We start from the raw sequence: 20732 nt of genomic DNA, 5'->3' as shown, positions 1-20732 counted from the left end.
TAGAGCCGCCGACCCACCAAACTAAGGGGACAAGGGTCTTGTAAGAGAGGAGACCAAGAGCCCAACGACCTCCATAATACTTACATGGGAAAACAACCAGGACTCTTCCTAGAGCCGCCGACCCACCAAACTAAGGGGAGAAGGGTCTTGTAAGAGAGGTGACCAAGAGCCCAGCGGCCCCCATAATACTTACATAGAAGAACAACCAGGACTCATTCTAGAGCCGCCGATTCACCAGACTAAGGGAGAGAAGGGTCTTGTAAGAGAGGTGACCAAGAACCCAGCGACCCCCATAATACTTACATGGGAAAACAACCAGGACTCTTCCTAGAGCCACCGACCCCTAAGACTAAGGGGAGAAGGGTCTTGTAAGAGAGGTGACCAGGAGCCCAGCGGCCCCCATAATTACATGGAAGAACAACCAGAACTCTTCTTAGAGCCGCCGACCCACCAAACTAAGGAGAGAAGGGTCTTGTAAGAGAGGTGACCAAGAGCCCAGTGACCACTCTAGCTGAGCAAAAAGATCTCATGTGCAGATGAGAGAAACTTCCAGAAAGTCAACCATAACTGCAGCCTCCATCAATCTGGCTTTATGGTGGAGCGGAAAGAAAGAAACCTCCCCAGTTAGACACATGAAAGCCACCTGGAGTTAACAAAAAGACCCCAAAGGACCCTCAGATTGCGAGAAACAAATGGAAGTTTTTGGCCTCAAAGTGTTTTGTCTGGAGGAAACCAGGCGCCGCTCATCACCTGCCCAATACCATCCCTACAATGACACCTGGTGGTGGAGCACCATGCTGGGGGAGGAGAGACCGGTCAGGGTGGGTGGAAGCCAGGGCCGCTCATCACCTCCCCAATACCATCCTTACAGTGAGGCCTGGCGGTGGAGCATCATGCTGGGGGAGGGGAGACCGGTCAGGGTGGATAGAAAGCTGAATGGAGCGAAGTAAAGAGATAATAACAACCTGATCCAGAGCACAAGGGACCTCAGACCGGACAGAAGGGTCACCTTCCAACAAGACAAGGACCATAAGACTCCAGCCAAGACAACTCTGTGAATGTCCTTGAGGGGCCGGCCAGAACCCTGAACCCAATGGGACATGTCTAGAGAGACCTGACAATGGCTGTCCACAGACGGCCCCCATCCAACCTGACGGAGGGCAGAAAACCCCCAAATACAGGGGGCAAACCTCGTGTCATCACCAAGAAGACTGAAGGCTGGAATCACTGCCAGAGGGGCTCCGACTAATACTGAGTACAGGGTGGGAATACTTCTGGCACTGCGGAATGTTTTTCATAAAAAAAACAAAAAACAAAGATTTCTTCCATTCTGCTGTCACTTTCATCATTTTGGGGTCCTGAGTGCAGAATGATGGGGAACGCAAAGCTACAATATAACATGTAAAAAATAGTGAGAGGGTGTGAGGCCCTTCCCAATGCATGGTAGATGTATGATGGAAACGTCTTAGACCAGAACTGGAGAACTAGAAGTGTAGCTCCAAATGTGAAGAATTCCCACCACAAATTTTGATACCAATCTGACCCAGATCCATGGTGGAACCATCCCTCCCCAAGGAGGAGTACGGAGGCTCTAGTACCCTGCTGTACCGCCTCTAGCTTGGATACAAGATGTGATACAGGCAGCATGGAGGATCTAGTACCCTGTTGTACCGCCTCTAACTTGGATACAGGATGTGATACGGGGGGATGGAGGCTCTAGTACCCTGCTGTACCACCTCTAGGCATACAGGTTCTGTATGGTATTCTGCTGCGTATCACTCCACATTTGCTCTGGCTGAACCTCTAGATCATGTAAACTTGTAGGCTGTCAAAGTCCTGAGCCCGGTCACCTTATGTGCCACCACACATCCACTGGTCCCAACACCTCCTAACAGTCTGGTCAGCTGCTCCTCTCTACTGGTGGTCTGTAAGGGGCGTCCTGATCCCGGTCACCTTGTGTGCCCCCATCCACTGGTCCCAACACCTCCTAACAGTCTGGTTAGACGCTCCTCTCTACTGATGGTCTGTAGGGGGCGTCCTGAGCCCGGTCACCTTGTGTGCCCCCATCCACTGGTCCCAACACCTCCTAACAGTCTGGTTAGACGCTCCTCTCTACTGGTGGTCTGTAGGGGGCGTCCTGAGCCAGGTCACCTTGTGTGCCCCCATCCACTGGTCCCAACACCTCCTAACAGTCTGGTCAGACACTCCTCTCTACTGATGGTCTGTAGGGGGCGTCCTGAGTCCGGTCACCTTCTAACAGTCTGGTCAGAACTGCCCGGTGGGGGACAATTCATTGATACAACCATCCAGCTCCTCACACCCCAATAATGCGCCCCCTCTGGTAACGGGGTGAAATCTCTTTTCTGTGTCGTAGAGGCGTCTAGTGGCCAACAAGCTCTACAGGTGGAAGAAGAGGTCAGTACACACAAGGGGCCTCCGAGAGCCTTTTATAGGCCAAGGGGAACCACAAGACCGTCCATCTAATCACCACAATTCTCATTACCTACAGATCTGCCTAAGATGGAGCCGCATGCCGGGTCTGCAGCAGAACGACAGCTTCTTCAGGGGACGGGGGGCTTCTGACAGAGGGTACATGCTGATTGTACGGCACATTTCATGGGGTAAGATACGCAGTGGATATCCGCAGCAGACGAGCGCTCCTCCGATGTCCCTGCAGAATGTTTCCGGGACGCATCGCTGCTGCTTTTCCATTCCTTTGACTTACATTATACTGTAAATTGCTGCAGATTTTTGGTTGACGATCTCCCCTGCAAATCTGCCACGTACGGACCTGCTGCGGGAGCGGCCGATATCTGCCATATGTGGAGGTCCTCTGCAGAGATAGCGAGGAGGATTCTTCTCACCGGGCCAGCGATATAACGGACGACGGTCAACGACTGCCGACTTATCAGTCATGCTCAGCGAGCAGCACCATCAAGGAAGCCAAACTACGGCCAAATGTGGTCGCTGACAAGAAGCAGACATCAAGTCCCCCCCACAAAGCCGCTATGTCAGAGACAACAAGGGGGCGCCGAGCGGTTAGAGCATCGTCTGCCCCTCCTGTCCTCAGCTCCTATGGATTCTCCCATAATGCAGCAGTAACCTATACATGACTATTAGGGGTTCTATGGGGAGCTATGAGGACACTTCAGCTGGGACTCCACTAGAGGACAAGCCTCCTCGCCCCCGCACAAACCGGCGACCCGCTCATAGCTACAAATAGGAGACGACCTGCGAAACCTCCAGCTATGAGATAAGTCATCGGGTCCCCGGAAGGGTCTGCCGCATGTCAGTCCACCCCTTAGTGCTGCATGGTGGTCCTGACGACTTCTCCACAGCTACATACCGGCCACTAGGGATCTCCCCATCAGTCCCAATAATGGCTCCTTTCATCTCCCCAAGTGACCCCGCCATGTTGGAGGTGAGGAGGGGTCTTCCCCCACCAGGACGGCATGCGGTGGTGATCGGGGGTGTAGACATGCACAAGACACAGGTTCCAAGCAGTCAGTCTTACCTCTCGGCTCCTCTGCCTGTTTTGCAAGTTTACGCAGCGCTGCAGCAAAGCTGGAGGAGGGCGCGGACTGGACTGATAACGCGCTGCTGGCCGCCGGGCTGCCATTGGGTACCAGGGAGCCATTGAGAGGGGAGGGAGTGAGGGGGCTGACAGTGGCCGTGGTCCGGGTGGCTGTAGAAAGCATTCCTATGGAAGGTGACTTTGGCTCATGGTTCATGCCTGGAATAAGGAAAAATAAAAACGGGACATAAAGCCAAACAATAAATGAGCGAGAAGGAGAAAGAAAACGAAAACACACATATAACAGCGGTCGGCTACACAATCCCAGGGGCAGAGCGGTCACCCACCAACTCCGAGGGGCTACATATACTGGAGGAGACACAACTCGGGCTACTGTCAAGGTAACATTTTAATGGGGGCTACAGGAGAAACATCATAAGCCTCGGACCACCCAACAGTCTTTAGGGTCACTGATTACCCGTCCCTTGGTCTATGGAGGTCATTAACTACCTGCTCCCTTGCCTATTGGAGGGTGGTGAGGGGGTCACCAACTCCCTGTCCCCTAGGTCTATGGGGGTCACCGACTCCCTGTCCCCAAGGTCTATGGGGGTCACCGACTCCCTGTCCCCAAGGTCTATGGGGGTCACCGACTCCCTGTCCCCAAGGTCTATGGGGGTCACCCACTCCCTGTCCCCAAGGTCTATGGGGGTCACCCACTCCCTGTCCCCAAGGTCTATGGGGGTCACCCACTCCCTGTCCCCAAGGTCTATGGGGGTCACCCACTCCCTGTCCCCAAGGTCTATGGGGGTCACCCACTCCCTGTCCCCAAGGTCTATGGGGGTCACCCACTCCCTGTCCCCAAGGTCTATGGGGGTCACCCACTCCCTGTCCCCAAGGTCTATGGGGGTCACCCACTCCCTGTCCCCAAGGTCTATGGGGGTCACCCACTCCCTGTCCCCAAGGTCTATGGGGGTCATTCGTCTCATCAATGGCGATTGGTAAGACCTACCCGCTGTTAACAGTATTGAGATGCCGCTGATCGTCCCACCCAAAGTCTATTTTATTTCCCCACAGAAAAAGGTCGGCTAATTAGTCATTATCATAATTACACAGCAGCAAATCCAGGGGAAATATTAAAGTGCAGGAACACACCGACACCAGCGGAGGCGAGCATGGGATTGATGGCAGGCATGCGCTACGCGGCCGCACGATTCTACGGTACAAGCCCCCCAACAGCAGGATGTCCCACTTGCGTCGCTTCCTCATTGACTTCAATGGGGACAATTGCAAATCGCGTTTGAACGGTTTGATATATTTGCACTTATTGGAGCAGGAGGGGTTTGCGAGACCCCCAAGTCTGCGGTCCACAATACAGTAATGTTACGGCTTCATCTAAGAGGAAAGATCCCACTAATAGTCCAGCCTCCGTGTCTGGTCTCTGTCCTCTGCCGGTGTCTGTCATTACAGGATACGGAGTCCTTGGGGGGGTCCGAGCCCGTAGCCTCAGTACATGGGGGTCCGAGCCCGCAGCCTCAGTACATGGGGGTCCGAGCCCGCAGCCTCAGTACATGGGGGTCCCAGCCCGCAGCCTCAGTACATGGGGGTCCCAGCCCGCAGCCTCAGTACATGGGGGTCCCAGCCCGCAGCCTCAGTACATGGGGGTCCCAGCCCGCAGCCTCAGTACATGGGGGTCCCAGCCCGCAGCCTCAGTACATGGGGGTCCCAGCCCGCAGCCTCAGTACATGGGGGTCCGAGCCCGCAGCCTCAGTACATGGGGGTCCCAGCCCGCAGCCTCAGTACATGGGGGTCCCAGCCCGCAGCCTCAGTACATGGGGGTCCCAGCCCGCAGCCTCAGTACATGGGGGTCCCAGCCCGCAGCCTCAGTACATGGGGGTCCCAGCCCGCAGCCTCAGTACATGGGGGTCCCAGCCCGCAGCCTCAGTGCATATGGGGGTCTGCGCCTGAAGCATCAGCATATGGGGGTCTGCGCCTGTAGCATCAGCATATGGGGGTCTTTAGGGGGTCTGCGCCCGAAGCATCAATAATGATTTGGTGCTGATCGGCAGCAGATTTCACCGCTTCAATTTGAATCCAGGTGAGAAGGTGAAATCAGCTGCAGATCAGCGGCGCGAGAACATCCTTGGGGTTTTTCACATCCGCATCCGAGTATCTTCGGAACCTTTGTCGCTGAATCTCATTTAAACACAGGATGAAATAATGCATCATGCTGCGCCATTCCGTCCCGGGGAAAGCGAGGGGCTGGGAACTGAGCGGACCCCCTTAAAGTCCAGGTGGTCTGCTTGGCTCCACCACAAGACTGATGCGTCCGGCCCGCGCAGATATGGAGTCCTCAGAGCTCGTTCACATGGCTGTATTACGCACACCTAACACCGAGCGCTGAAACCGCGCCGAGCCGTATTTGTGCGCGAGGAAACGTCTTCTTTTAGTCCGTTATACCGACCGAAAGAACCCATCAACGTCAGTGGAATGGCGGATGTGCGGCGAACACGCGGGGTACGTCGCACCTACTGCGGATTCATCGGGAACGGCTTGCCTTTTATTTGTAAAACGCAATAAATACGTGTACAAAAAACCCCAATACGAGGGGATCCCGCAGAGATCGGGCCCGTGAAAACGCTGCGTATTACACAGACTGAAGCACCCGCGCGAAGCAACCCTCACTGACAACCAATCTGTCGGGGACGGGGCAGGACAGCCAATCAGAATCCAGTACACAGAACTCAACGTGCAAAACACACCAATGACTTCATCTAAATGACCGGCCGTTCTACGGGGACCTTCTGGACCGGCGCAGTCACGGAACACGACCGATACCAACGGCACGCAACAAGGGACCATATGACAAATCTAACGCGACCAACCCGAGGTACAAGGTAACCAGAGACGAAGGACGCTGCGACGGATCCACCGGATCCTCAAACAAGCCAATAATCTGGAGCTGTGTGTCCGCGACCAACCATGTGCACGTCAGGGTTGATCCAGAGCAAGACAAGAAGTTGCTCCGCGGCCTCATTCTAGAAACTGCGTTGCGCCACATCTACAGACCAAACTCATACGAAACCCTTTCAGGGCTTCACACTCCCGACAAGGAAACTTACCCAAGAGTGTGCGCCAATCAGACCAGGCCATCCACTAGATGAATGGTCATCACGAGGCGCGGCGTCAATACGGGCAAGGCATATACTGAATACAGCGCTTTACACCGGAGGCGCGCCGCGTGACCTAGAGGGAATCCTGGCTACGACACTGAATATCGCTGAACTCTCGCCTGACCCTCCGCCGACGCGTTTCACAGCCAGCAGAAAAAAGAACAACATTTCCTCATCAGATTACAGACGCCGAGAGCCGCGGCACGGAGAACCGCAGGGCATTCACAGCGCCAGCATTAAAGTCTGATCCTCACAGCAGTAACAAGGGAAATGCGAGGCGGCCGGCTCTTCCGTCTCGTCCCTGAAAGGCGTGCAACAAAGAGGAAGGAGCAAGAATTTCCCAGAGGCGAAACCGCCTGCCAGCTGCACGCCTGGCCGGAGCAGAAGCCTCGCGTCCGGATCAACAGGGAATCAAACACCGAATCTGGTCAGGTCTGGAGGGACACGGGGGCACCGGCCGCTCCGCACACGGGGGCAACGCCGCGCCGAGGGACAATGGAACTGGCAAGAAAGAGCAGAGGGGAAAGTGAGAGGATGAATGAGAGACAAAGGGATGGAAGCACAACAACACCGCCGCCACCGTCACCTTACTATGGAGCGCAGACGAGGTGGTCGCTCGAGAAGCTTCTTAGTTTCTGCTGGGCGGACGGACGAGATGGCGGAGTCCCGGAGCCGGCATTATCCTCAGCAGGCTTATCTAACAAAGCAGCACCGCACTGAAAACAAGCCGGGAACAGCTGCCACCAGCGTCACACGGCCGCCCGTCCCCCCGGCCGCCGGCTGCCTGCAGATAACACTGACCGTTTTGTCATGAGACTCAGCAGAGGAGGCTATTCAAAGAGCCATCAGGGGGGCGTCTGACCCCTCCGCGTCCTCCCATCAGGAAGGGGGGATATGAGAGGAGGAAGATACTGGGATGCAAGAGGGAGACAAGAAAGTATCAGCTGCTCGAAGGGTCCAAACTATGGCTGCCGTTCGCATGCCGGACACCAGTCACTTCTGCGCGGAGGTCAAGCGCTACATAAAAAGTTCCCCGGGCATCAGAATGGGGCGACTGCGGCGGCGAAGAGTTTCCTTCAGACTTCGGTTATATTCGCTTATTCCTATTAACACGTCTGTAACTACTGAGGGCCGATCGTCGCCGGCAGCATCATCTGCACATCTTCGAGGGGTGGTCCGGTTACTGGAGACCCCTGCTTCAATTGGACCCTGTATTACAACAATAAGCAGAACTATACTTACCCCTCCGCGGCCGCCGGGATCCAGCTCTGCAGCCCCGCTGGGGTCCTGTTTGTTGCGATGGATGAGGTCAGGTGACTGCTGCAGCCAATCACGTTCCTGAACCCCTGACGCCGTGATTCGCAGGATGTGAGCGCCAAGAACGAGCAATCACCTGATTCCCTGTGATATCATCCGTCACAACAAACACCGGGACCACAGCGGGCTGCAGCACTGGATCCCGGGGGCCGCGGAGGGGTACTTCACGTTACTTTAATACAGGGGATATATTGAAGTGAGGGTCTCCAGTAACTGCACAGCCGCTTTAACGCACCCCGTTCCAGTGTATCAGCCATGTACGGGCCCACAATTACCACAAGTCCGAAACCAGCTTTACGTATCAGAGAAGCAGCCAGAATGCTATAACCATCCCCCCCCCGGTTAAAGGGAACCTGTCGGGCCTTACAAACCTCAAACTACTGGAAGTTTATAGGCTGATAGGACAGCGGCCGCGAAGTCCGGGTGATTAGTATACCTGCCTGCTGTCCCATCCTCTCACCATGGACAGTGATGAAGACAAGGAGTCCACGCAGCTCGGGGTTTGTGGGCATACGGTTAATGACTGCAGGGACAAGCAAGTATACAAATTGCTCCCCCGGACTTAGCAGCCCCTGTCCAACCCTTTAAATTAAAGGTACCCTTTAATTATGGATTGGTAAGAGGTACTGTTTCTCCTTGTGGAGAGAACCAAGTAGGTGCAGAGATTTGTAGGTCATGCAATGCTCCCTGGGATATGAGGTATGCAAATGAGAAATGTTATAATTTCTCAGCAGCGCCACCTATTGGAACTTTGCTGCCCTAAAAGTCAATATGCAATCTTCCAACATGACTAAGGACGCAGGCCAAACCTGAAGGAAGAGACCCCCATCTACTGACCCCCAGCAGGGTCGTAGGGTTCTGGGTGGCTGGGTGAGAAGCCTGCAATGTCGGTACTTAATGGCCTTTATATCAGGTCTCCACGCAGGATCGGGGCGGACGGCTCGTCTCTGCCTTAGTGATCGGTCATCAGGAAGCTCCGTAAGGTTACTTACTGTAACCGCATCCGTCCCTCCAAGAGCAGCAGCACTGCGAGGGTTACGAGGACGGACTACAACTCCCACCGGAAGCAGAACAAGACGTTTCCTATTAGAATTTTGAATCCCCCTTTTTATCCTAGAAGGCGGCGGGAAGAAACGTGGCGGTTATCATCGGAGCGCGCTATTCTTTGTATTCCACACGGAGCCGAGAAGTAGATAAACAAAGAAGTAATGAGAGCAGGAGTCACTTCTGGAGCGCGCTGACGAGGCACTGATATAATTACCGCCGCGCTCCGTCAGCCGTGGCTTCCTGCGCAGGTCTTGCCTACCAGATATTGAATTTTTGCGTTGCCTGTAGAGCACACGACAAGTCGCGGTCTCCGGGGACAGACGAGGTTCATCAGACCCCCCCGACGCGGCTGCAGATAAAGCACAGCTTTGTAGGCACATTAATCTTTCAATGACAGAGGCCCAGGTGCCAGCGTCACGCCAAACATCCGTGCGGAAGAGCGCCGCCGTGTAAAATGTAGGGTAAAGGGGTTTCACCATCTCACAGAAGACACTACAGCCCCGGGAGGGCCACCCTCACCATCCCGCACCCCAGGGGAGGGCCACCCTCACCATCCCGCACCCCAGGGGAGGGCCACCCTCAACCAGCCCTGGGAGGGACACCCTCGGCACCCTGCACCCCAGGGGAGGGCCACCCTCAACCAGCCCCAGTGAGGGTCACCCTCGCCATCCCGCACCCCAGGGGAGGGCCACCCTCAACCAGCCCCAGGGAGGGTCACCCTCACCATCCCGCACACCAGGGGAGGGCCACCCTCAACCAGCCCTCAGGGAGGGTCACCCTCGCAATCCCGCACCCTAGGGGAGAAACACCCTCAACCAGCCCCAGGGAGGGTCACCCTCACCATCCCGCACCCCAGGGGAGGGCCACCCTCAACCAGCCCCAGGGAGGGTCACCCTCACCATCCCGCACACCAGGGGAGGGCCACCCTCAACCAGCCCTCAGGGAGGGTCACCCTCGCAATCCCGCACCCTAGGGGAGGAACACCCTCAACCAGCCCCAGGGAGGGTCACCCTCGCAATCCCGCACCCTAGGGGAGGAACACCCTCAACCAGCCCCAGGGAGGGTCACCCTCGCAATCCCGCACCCTAGGGGAGGAACACCCTCAACCAGCCCCAGGGAGGGTCACCCTCGCCATCCCGCACCCCAGGGGAGGGCCACCCTCAACCAGCCCTCAGGGAGGGTCACCCTCACCTTTCCGCACCCCAGGGGAGGGCCACCCTCAACCAGCCCCAGGGAGGGCCACCCTCGCCATCCTGCACCCCAGTCTTGTATCTCTCTGCGTGTCTTGTCATAGACGTGTAGACATCCAAGAGCTGTTGGGACGTTCACCCCCAACAATCCTGCCAGATCCTCAGACATTAGAACCCCCTGCCTATAGCCCCCCGAGATCAATGGCATCATTCGCCTATCCACACGCAGTCCTCCTGATCGCCTCCGTCTCCTCCGTACAATAGTACAATCCCTCCATGAGGACTTACATGGCCTGCTGCAGACTGGAGGACGGGGTAATCACCCATGGGGCCCGGGGCAGATTTACCACAAGTGATAACACTCGTATATCAATGACCGAACTCGCAGCAAAAGTGCAATTAGCCTTATTTACCAAAAATTATATTTCTGTGCTGAAAAATCCCTGTAAAGTGCTGCCACTAGGGGTCTCCCTTCCTGCTGATTTGCTCTCCACTGCCTGTTGTCATGTGAAGTTTGTCTCATAGTGCCCATAGACATCTATGCAGAGAAGAGAAGGGAAAACGGGACCATGGCCAATGAACTGCAGGACCAGGAACGAGGCTGGAGTTGAAGGGTCTTCATCAGCTGCTGTTTCTGTGCCAGACTTCCCAAAAATACCCAAAAGCCTGAAGTCTGGCACAGAGATGTGTAGTTAACACTTCAACGCCAGCCTCGTTCCTGGTCCTCCGGTTCAGTGCGTTGTGGTCTTCTGTCGGGTGGCTGCGGCTGTCGCACAACCAACAGAGGTGCCAATTCTTATCCTGCACCTTGTTTAATCCAAGGTCATCCCTCGGCACCCTGGAGCGCTTCGTCTCCAGATCATAGACATCTACGGACCGCAAAAGAAGGAGAAGCAGAGAGACTCGCCTAGATGTGCTGCGGCAGCCAATCCTTGCAGCTATTGGAATCACATCTACACTGCTCAGTACTGCTGTATAACGTCCTCCATGCTGTGTGATGTATAGCAGCAGTCTACACCCACCAGCTCAAAGACAACTGATATGTAGAGCAAACGGGGGGAAGCTAGTGATAAATCCCATATACGAGTGTCATCACGGGCAGATCTAGTGTTCTCCTCATGTACGCACAGCAGCTTACGCTGACAAGTCACCTGCAGCGACAGCTACGGCTAAAGGGTCAGCCACCATAATATGTGGATCCACTGTAAGAGCGGTCAGCTGCATATATCTACCAAATGCATCTGTAATCCCCTCAACGACCAGCAGGGGACACTGCAGACACACAGAGTCGCTCCACGGGATTATCAACACGCCAGAGCTAAGGAAGAAGAGGAGATTAGTGAAAGGGAGTGAGGACTGGAAATCCTGAGCTGCCTCATTAGAGGGGAGGAAGGAGATAAGAGGAAGCCATGAGTTTATTAAAGGGGCAGTACCATCAATAAGCCAGGCATGCTAAACAGCCAGAAGCCTCCGCAGCTGCGGGATCACAGGCCGTCCCACCCAAAATGAAGAAAAATGGTGGCGGAGGACAATAAACGACCAGATATGAATCGCTTCCTCTGAAGGCATCGAAAGCCGTGCAAAGAGGAAACGCTTGGCTGGAGTCGTCCGCACGTGTATGGTGTGAGGCCGCGGTCCGGTGTGAGGCCGCGGTCCGGTGTGAGGCCGCGCTCCGGTGTGAGGCCGCGCTCCGGTGTGAGGCCGCGCTCCGGTGTGAGGCCGCGCTCCGGTGTGAGGCCGCGCTCCGGTGTGAGGCCGCGCTCCGGTGTGAGGCCGCGGTCCGGTGTGAGGCCGCGCCCCGCTGTGAGGCCGCGCTGCGCAATCCTTTTCTTCGCATCGCTAACTTCTTTTTTTCCATATTCATTTCATATTTCACGGCCGGAAAAAAAAATGCAGGAAGGCCGCGCCAATTTCATGCGTAAATACGCAGTGAATACGTATCCAAGCGATCCCACCGACCTTAGTGGGCCTTGGACCCGTATTACGTGCTGCGGTTTGCACATGCGTGATAAACTTGGGTCCGAACACCCCGACGCCGGTCAGCGGGTTCGGCTCACAATACGAAGCAGACATACGCCCGTTGTAGATCTGACCCATCACAGAGCGCCACATGACCTACTAGTCTCCGCGAGAACAAACCGCACGCCAACCCGAACCCGACTGCGCCCTGCTGAGGGGTCCGAACCCCCAAACAGCCGTCTGCAGATGGGGGTCTTGGCTTCTGGTTTTCACACAGGGACGATCATCGCTCAGACCTGCACCAGCCCTCACTTGCAGATTACTAGCAGTCACACTGCTCAGACTGTACAAGCGGGCCCGGATCCAGCGCTGCCCCCACTAAACAACTCCCAGCCCCTACTAAAAACTCCAGGCAGCAAAGTGTTAAAGGGTGCAATAAACAGAGTATTACATGGGTACATATCAGCGACTCCCAGACTTCAGTCCACAGGACCCCCAACAGGTCATGGTTTGAGGATGTCCTATCGAGAGGACACCTGAGGAAATCCTGACATGACCCGTTGGGGGGCGCTGGTGGAGATCATGAGGGGGTGCCACAGGAAGCCTGCCCACCCCGCAGCTAAACCAGCGGCCGCGATGATGTAAGGAATAACATGGACGGCGCTCCGAGGGTCGTCGTGTAGTTCCATCGCGGTCGTGTTTCTGGTTTAACCCTTCGGTTTGTTATCCCAGAACATTGGCAGCGACATCCCTGCTGGAATGTATGGATCCGGAGCGCCATCTCCTGCGCCTACTGACGCCAGTCCCCGTGTACTACATGCCCATCCTGCCAGCCCTAATCAGCATCAAAACCCAACGCGCCGAGTCTGGGGGAATGGCTCAGGGCTTGTTACAGGCTCCCGACGCCCTGGATCGCCCACTTCAGCGGTGCATTGCTAATTAGTAGCGGCACACTAATGATAAGGCCGCCATGGCTGCGCGGTGTGGAAGCTGCACCTCTCCTGGCAGCAATCACTAATCAGCACTCTGCCTGCCTCCTGCAGATTTAGTAATTACTGTCTCCTTTCATCGGCGCTCCTCCGACACCAGACCCCGGGCCCCGCGCCTCCCCAATCTGTAATTACAAGCTAATAGTTTCAAGGGCTTCTTCTTTCCTCGCCGGGTCCCGGTTCAAGCACCAATTCCCTCTCCGCCGCCGCCTCCCCCGATCCTCATGACTAATGATAGCCTGCAATGTTCAGCACAGCTTGAGATCGGGTCAAGTCACCGGAGTGCCAGGACAGCATGTAAGACTCTTCATCAACGCCGCGCAAATCTCTGTATAGGCCAAAAACGTCACCCTTTCAGCGCCAGAAGGGTCTGCGACATCACGGAAAACAAGAATATTATGTGCAGAGCCCAGCAGCGCCCGCGCCGTGCCAAATCCCATCAAGCTGTGCCAAGATCACAGGAAGCAAGGGGGGGGCACAAATTGCAAAGCAATGCACGGGAGAGCGGGTCCGCGGGGAGCGAGGGGGCAGCTGCTAATGGAGGGAAGCCATTATTCTTTCATTGGACTGAAATAAGCAGATTGGCAGTGACAGCGGGAGCCCACATGAATGGTCAGCACTGCGCCGCGCTGCCAGGAAGCCTTACTCCACAAAACCAGATGATGCGGGGATGGCGGAGCCACCATCGTATACGCTGGGGAGCGCTGCAACCTCGCCGTCATGGGGGCTCAGCTATAGGGGGTGCAGAGGTAACAGCCGTCCCCGGCCCAAAAGGCTCCTCTACCACATAATGGGGCCTGTAAAGACTTTGCCTCGCGTTCTGCTGCTGCATTGCACAAGCTGCGCCGTGTAGACTGTGTCTGAGCCCGCATGGAGTTATGCCATTAAACATGAGACATTGTGAGGATGAGCCCCTCCCCAACGCCTGCAGGAATCTGGCCCCGCCCACTCATCTGCATACTCAGCCACTAATTAAACTAAGACCTTGTAGTGGATGGAAGGTGATCCCGCTGTCAGATAGAGGGGGATGCGGACCCCCAGTGCGCATGTGTTATCTGCATCACTTTCAATGGGGGAGGGGCCGTCCATCCAATTAGATGCAAATTAATCTTCGCAGTCTAATGAGAACTTAAGCAACTTTCTAACATACTTTATACTTGTCTCCTCAGGCTGCATCTGACCTCCCTCCGCGCACCTCCTGGCACCTCCCTCCACACACCTCCTGGCACCTCCCTCCGCGCACCTCCCTCCGCGCACCTCCTGGCACCTCCCTCCGCGCACCTCCCTCCGCGCACCTCCTGGCACCTCCCTCCACACACCTCCCTCCGCGCACCTCACCTCCCTCCACACACCTCCCTCCGCGCACCTCCTGGCACCTCCCTCTGCGCACCTCCTGGCACCTCCCTCCACACACCTCCCTCCGCGCACCTCCTGGCATCTCACCTCCCTCCTGGCACCTCCCCTCCCTCGGCGCACCTCACCTCCGCGCACCTCCTGGCACCTCTCTCTGCGCACCTTACCTCCCTCCACACACCTCCTGGCACCTCTCTCTGCGCACCTTACCTCCCTCCACACACCTCCTGGCACCTCTCTCTGCGCACCTTACCTCCCTCCACACACCTCCCTCCGCGCACCTCCTGGCATCTCATCTCCCTCCTGGCACCTCCCCTCCCTCGGCGCACCTCACCTCCGCGCACCTCCCTCCGCGCACCTCCCTCTGCACACCTCCTGGCACCTCTCTCTGCGCACCTTACCTCCCTCCACACACCTCCCTCCGCGCACCTCCTGGCACCTCCCTCCGCGCACCTCCTGGCACCTCCCCTCCCTCGGCGCACCTCACCTCCGTGCACCTCCCTCTGCGCACCTCACCTCCCCTCCCTCCGCGCACCTCACCTCGGTGCGCCCCCTCTGCAGGTTGCAGCAACGCACCTGTCTTGTAAAACACATCGCAGCCGCAGGTTTAAGAGCGCAATATAAGTCAATCGATCTATATACCGCGCTCGCCGGCGTTCACGCGGCCGCATAAAGACACGGGACGCTTCTCTTTACAATATGATAAAACTGCATAGACACTGTTCGCAGGTTTCACGGTCCGCGCCGAGTGTCACATACGAAATTCACCTCATTTGAAAGGAAGAAAATCCACAGCAGAAGGCGCCGCCGCGCGATTCACACCGCAGGATTGTTCTGCAGAGCGGATGACGGTTTGCGGATCGCATTCGCACCGCTGCTCCTGTAATACGCTACGGATTTCCATGTACAAATCCACAGCAGACAACATGCAGCTTCGGCGCTGCTAGTGACCCACCCACAAGCTGCCGGACCACCTAGATGTGTGTTGGGGGTCCCTAGTGGAGTTGGGAAGCATACGGCGATTGTGGTCATGTGACTGCGCAGCCTTTGGGCTCACGCACACTGACCCTTCAGGTTCTCGCAGACGCAGCGCACTTTACGCTACAAGTGACATCATCGCGTGGCGCAGGCTCTGTAGTTCGGCGCGGCTGATAACGGGAGATGATGCATAATGCAGGCGTGTTAATGGCGGCCGTGTCTGTCGCTCGGCTGCGAGGGGCTTTGTTCTCACCCACCATATGACTCTCAGATGCTGCCATCTCCACAAGACGCTCGTTGTGTGAAGCGCCTCTGGCGTGTTCTCTTCTGGCGGGCAGCTGCTGACGCCGCGTCTCGTGTCCTCTGTGAGAGACGGCAACAAGTCAGACCGTGGCAAAACAAGACCCCCGAAGGCCAGCAGGCAGCGCCATCCGCACGGCCACCGCCGCGCACAACTAGTCCTCATCCAAACCGGATTAGAACGCCCCTTTAATAGAGCTGATAGAGGAGCGCGGATACAGAGCGGGCCCCTCGTGCCGGAGGACCCGGTGTGATGCTTCCCTGCCCCAGTGGGGGCGCTGCAGGGAATAGACATACTTCCACAGACTCCAGCTGATCTCGGGGGTCCGGCGGGGCGGCGGGGATCCTCTTGTTGATAAAGGGTCCGGAGCGGAGAGACCCTTGAACATCAATGGATGTTTCCAGCTGTGCAAACCCGCGGACGACCCTACGATCTACGACTTTGTAGGACCGCCTACCGAACGGCTGCGTGCGCAAACATCTGAAACGGCCGAAAAACGGAAAACTCAAAGACCGCAACCAACCAAATACCGATGAAAACCGCAGTCCAGTTTTGTGTACAAAGCTCGTGTGCGGAGCGCCGCGTCTCCACGGTTACCGCCAGAACCTCGTACACACAGCCCCACGTCTCCATGGTTACCGCCAGAACCTCGTACACACAGCCCCGCGTCTCCATGGTTACCGCCAGAACCTCGTACACACAGCGCCGCGTCTCCATGGATACCGCCAGAACCTCGTACACACAGCCCCGCATCTCCATGGTTACTGCCAGAACCTCGTACACACAGCCCCGCGTCTCCATGGATACCGCCAGAACCTCGTACACACAGCCCCGCATCTCCATGGATACGGCCAGAACCTCGTACACACAGCGCCGCGTCTCCATGGTTCCCGCCAGAACCTTATATACACAGCGCCGCGTCTCCACGGTTACAGTCGGACCCCTCTGTAGGTGGTCTACAGGAAAGGATCCATCAGGAAAGTGAATGGCGCAGCGCGGCGCTCGTGTAATCATCGCGATCCCCGGGATTGGCCTCACTCTCCTGCCGCGGCTCACATTGGGGGCCACATGACGATTATATGGCTGACCGCCGATGCAGAGCCGGTGCGCCCTCGCTGCGTATTTGGAGCGATTCGCCCTTTTTAAATGGCCCGATGGAACGTTTACAGGCCAAGAACAGCGAATATAATACAAATCACGGCGCCACGAAAACGAATCCCCCCCCCTGCCCCTCAGGTCTAATCAGGGCTGAACAATGGTGGATGAAACGGCTGATGATCAGCGTCCCGATACAAATGCCATCCATTGTAATCATCCGCGCAGCGGGGGATCCCGACCCCCCCCCCCCCCTCCACGCGGCTGCAGGTGAAACGCAATTACGCAATTTACATCTTTATGTTCTGCTGTCACCTGGATATCTGATCCCAAAGGATAATAAGCTGAACAGAACAAGCAGGCAATACTGCAGACGGGCTGATAACAGAGAACAATAGATTATATTCACCTGACCTGAAATGGCTGATAACAGAGTGCAACAGAGAGGTGGCTGATAGCCGTCTCTGTTGTGCCAGTCTGCCTGCGAGCCCCTCACCTCCACCTCAGCCCCTGATATTAGAGGGGCACAGGGGTGCCAGGAGTTTAATCCCGTGTGCCCGACTCCCTGGCAGCGCCACAACACCTCTACAAGGGCGCTCATCTATAATAAGGCGATGCACAGGGAGACAGTCAGCAGGCTGGAGGGCTCGGTGGTCCTCTGTCACACACATTCCAATAAGGAGGGCACTGAGGTGGGTGTGGGGGTCTCGGCGCAGTCTTCGGGGGTCTCTTGAGGTTGGAAGCCTCGTCCTTCATAACATGACTGATCATCGGAGGCGACACCAGGAGATCTCGATGGCCGACTCTATGGCATACCGGCCTCATGTGCGCAGCGCTGCCCCCGCCGCCTGCTGTCCGAGGGGCCCACCGTACATCAGACATGTCTGCCTCCGCCACCGACCCGCTCGCTGCCCCCCCCCCACGATTCTCATGGACACTCAATGACGCATCTGAGGGGGTCGGGGGGGGGGGGGGGGGGGTCACACATGCAGGACCACCAGAGGGGACCCCAAAATGTAGAGTCACTCAGTCCCCATATAGAAGACTACATGGCGACCAAGTCCTCAGTTACCCCAGCGGTGACCCGAGGGCGACAGAGACCGCCGCAGGAAGGCCGCCCCCCCCCCGGTAATAACGCCTGCAGTCCGACCCCCCGGTAATAACGTCTGCAGTCCGACCCCCCATACAGCGAGCGCCGGCGGTGCGAACAACTGCAGTCCGATGAGTACGGAGGCCCACGAGATTACAGGATCCCCCGCCCTCGTGATACATTCCTGCGGATCCTTCACCGCCATTACACAATAACGGAAATACGCATCTACAGCCGCGAAGTGCGAGAGGTTGGACGGCTCTTACAGCTCTGGGGGCCCCCCTCCCGACACCGCCCCTACTGCTCTGGGGGCCCCCCCTCCAGACACCGCCCCTACTGCTCTGGGGGCCCCCCTCCCGACACCGCCCCTACTGCTCTGGGGGCCCCCCCTCCGACACCGCCCCTACTGCTCTGGGGGCCTCCCTCCCGACACCGCCCCCACTGCTCTGGGGGCCCCCCTCCCGACACCGCCCCCACTGCTCTGGGGGCCCCCCCTCCGACACCGCCCCTACTGCTCTGGGGGCCCCCCTCTCGACACCGCCCCTACTGCCCTGGGGGCCCCCCTCCCGACACCGCCCCTACTGCCCTGGGGGCCCCCCTCCCGACACTGCCCCTACTGCCCTGGGGGCCCCCCTCCCGACACTGCCCCTACTGCCCTGGGGGCCCCCCTCCCGACACCGCCCCTACTGCTCTGGGGGCCCCCCTCCCGACACCGCCCCTACTGCTCTGGGGGCCCCCCTCCCGACACCGCCCCTGCTGCTCTGGGGGCCCCCCTCCCGACACCGCCCCTACCGCTCTGGGGGCCCCCCTCCCGACACCGCCCCTACCGATCTGGGGGCCCCCCTCCCGACACCGCCCCTACTGCCCTGGGGGCCCCCCTCCCGACACCGCCCCTACTGCCCTGGGGGCCCCCCTCCCGACACCGCCCCTACTGCTCTGGGGGCCCCCCTCCCGACACCGCCCCTACCGCTCTGGGGGCCCCAGCATTACAAGGCAGCCATCTGTTGATAAACACGAGCAGCTGGGCGCTGTGCGGTCGGCGGACGCTGCGCAGATTCTCTGGTTTCCCGGATCCCAATCTGGCTAAACATTAATACTTAATTACGACTTTGGCGCAGACACCAATCCGCGCGCCCCGCCCCGAGCCACAGGGGGCGCCGCTTCTAGTACACAAGTTACATCATACACAAGACCATGAAAACCGAAATCCCAGCAGCGGCGCGGCGGCGGATGTCTAGAGACGCCTTCTCTGCGGGGACCGCAGCGTCCTCCTGGTACGAGGACCCTGAAGGGGTTAACGTGTCTCAGCGGATGCGTTCCGATCCGTCAGGACTTACAGGCCGCTGCGTTCGCCCATCGGATGCGCCGATCTGAAACCAACGTCGGGCCCGTCTGAAGGTCTGCTGGGACTTGTGGTCCCACCGCGGCCGGACAGTAAACGCAGCCCACGGACATAAAGATGGAGGATTAGAGGGTCTCACCTTTCATGACAAGCGAGGAGCCTTTGTGTCACATCTCACCTAGAGGCACATGTCTCCTGGGGGGGCGGAGCCTGCAAACACCTGCTGCTCCGGCCACGCCCACCCTGGGAGGCCGCCGCCCCAACCTGACAAAAGGCATCAGATTTCAGCTGCTACAAACTCAAAGGGATCCCGTTAACCCCTCGTGTGCAGCGGATCTGCCGCAGCCCCCCTCAAGATTAACCCATGAGTGGAACGGCTGCAGGTCTGCGAACGTCACGGATTTCTGGCGGACCCTCCACCGCGGAAAATGTGCAGCAAAATGCAGCACAAAATCTGCGCCAGAATGTGGTGCCGATTTCACTCCTATATTTACAAAGCGGAGCGAGCGCTGCACATTGGCGCCGTATTAACCCCGTGTTTTCATTGCATTCACTTCCAGCTGCGTCTTGCACCGCTGCAGCAGCTCCGGTGTTCGTGCGGCTCACACGGGGGAAGAGGAGACATAACAGGCGTTGCGTGATGCGAGTTGCGCCCGGGACGCTCAGGAACAGCGCTAGCGCTCTTGGGAATCCGGTCTGCGGCCTCGTGGACACGGGCTGACTGTTGCTGCGGTATCCGGCGCCGCCTCCATAGCACGCTACGGAAAAATTAGTTTTAATGCACACGAGCGGAAAACAAATGCGTTTTCCGTTTGCAGATGGAAAAAATCCCAGCATGCTCCATTTTGCTGCGGTTCTCGCATGGATGGCTGAAGTCAATGGAAGCCGTCCAATCAGCGGCCCGGCCGCAAGCGGCATTGCGGACGGACCGGGAGGTCCAGAGTTTGCAAAAAACAAAGTCTGTATTGCGCCCGTGCGCCGGCGCATCCGCACACATCCATAGTACAGAAGAATGAAGACAAGGGCAGGGTCGCCGAGCCGGCTGCGGGCACGGGCGGACTCCATGCAGGCCTAATTGACACCCTGTTGAATTAAATTGCGCACGGCAGGTCGGTTTCCGCTGACTTCCCACACATTTTCCTGTAGCGCCGACGAGATTTCATCACTTTGCTGCTACTGGAAACGCTGTAGGTGTTTAACGCGGACGGAACGCACGGACGACCCCAGCGAATCCGCACGGCCTCAGGGGATACAACGCTGCAGGTCAGATGATCACATGACAGCGGCGACCGCCAGTGGCGTATAGGGCTGCAGCGCTCAGATGGGATCCGCACTCCCCGTGGCGCCGCGCACGGACAGCAGGACCTCCATTAATGGGATATTTATG

General features: G+C 57.5%; 1 protein-coding gene across 7 annotated transcripts in view; it reads right to left on the bottom strand.

Annotated features, from left to right (window-relative positions):
• GSE1 (Gse1 coiled-coil protein) overlaps positions 1–20732 on the bottom strand; it is a 323118-nt gene that overhangs the window by 32279 nt on the left and 270107 nt on the right. For 3 of the 7 annotated variants that reach the window (XM_066582658.1, XM_066582659.1, XM_066582661.1), the window contains one exon: positions 3515–3733. The exons of 1 other annotated variant lie outside the window; for it this stretch is intronic. In XM_066582658.1, the coding sequence (XP_066438755.1) occupies positions 3515–3733 (219 nt within the window). Of the gene's footprint in view, positions 1–3514; positions 3734–7270; positions 7396–19484; positions 19506–20732 lie in introns of those variants that run through there. 3 more of the 7 variants (XM_066582662.1, XM_066582663.1, XM_066582664.1) reach the window with 3 other exon arrangements.

Source organism: Eleutherodactylus coqui, chromosome 11 (assembly GCF_035609145.1).
Source record: "Eleutherodactylus coqui strain aEleCoq1 chromosome 11, aEleCoq1.hap1, whole genome shotgun sequence".
NCBI classification, from domain to species: domain Eukaryota; kingdom Metazoa; phylum Chordata; class Amphibia; order Anura; family Eleutherodactylidae; genus Eleutherodactylus; species Eleutherodactylus coqui.
The sequence above is the reverse complement of the archived record's forward strand: the minus strand, read 5'-3'. Positions and strand labels throughout refer to the sequence as shown.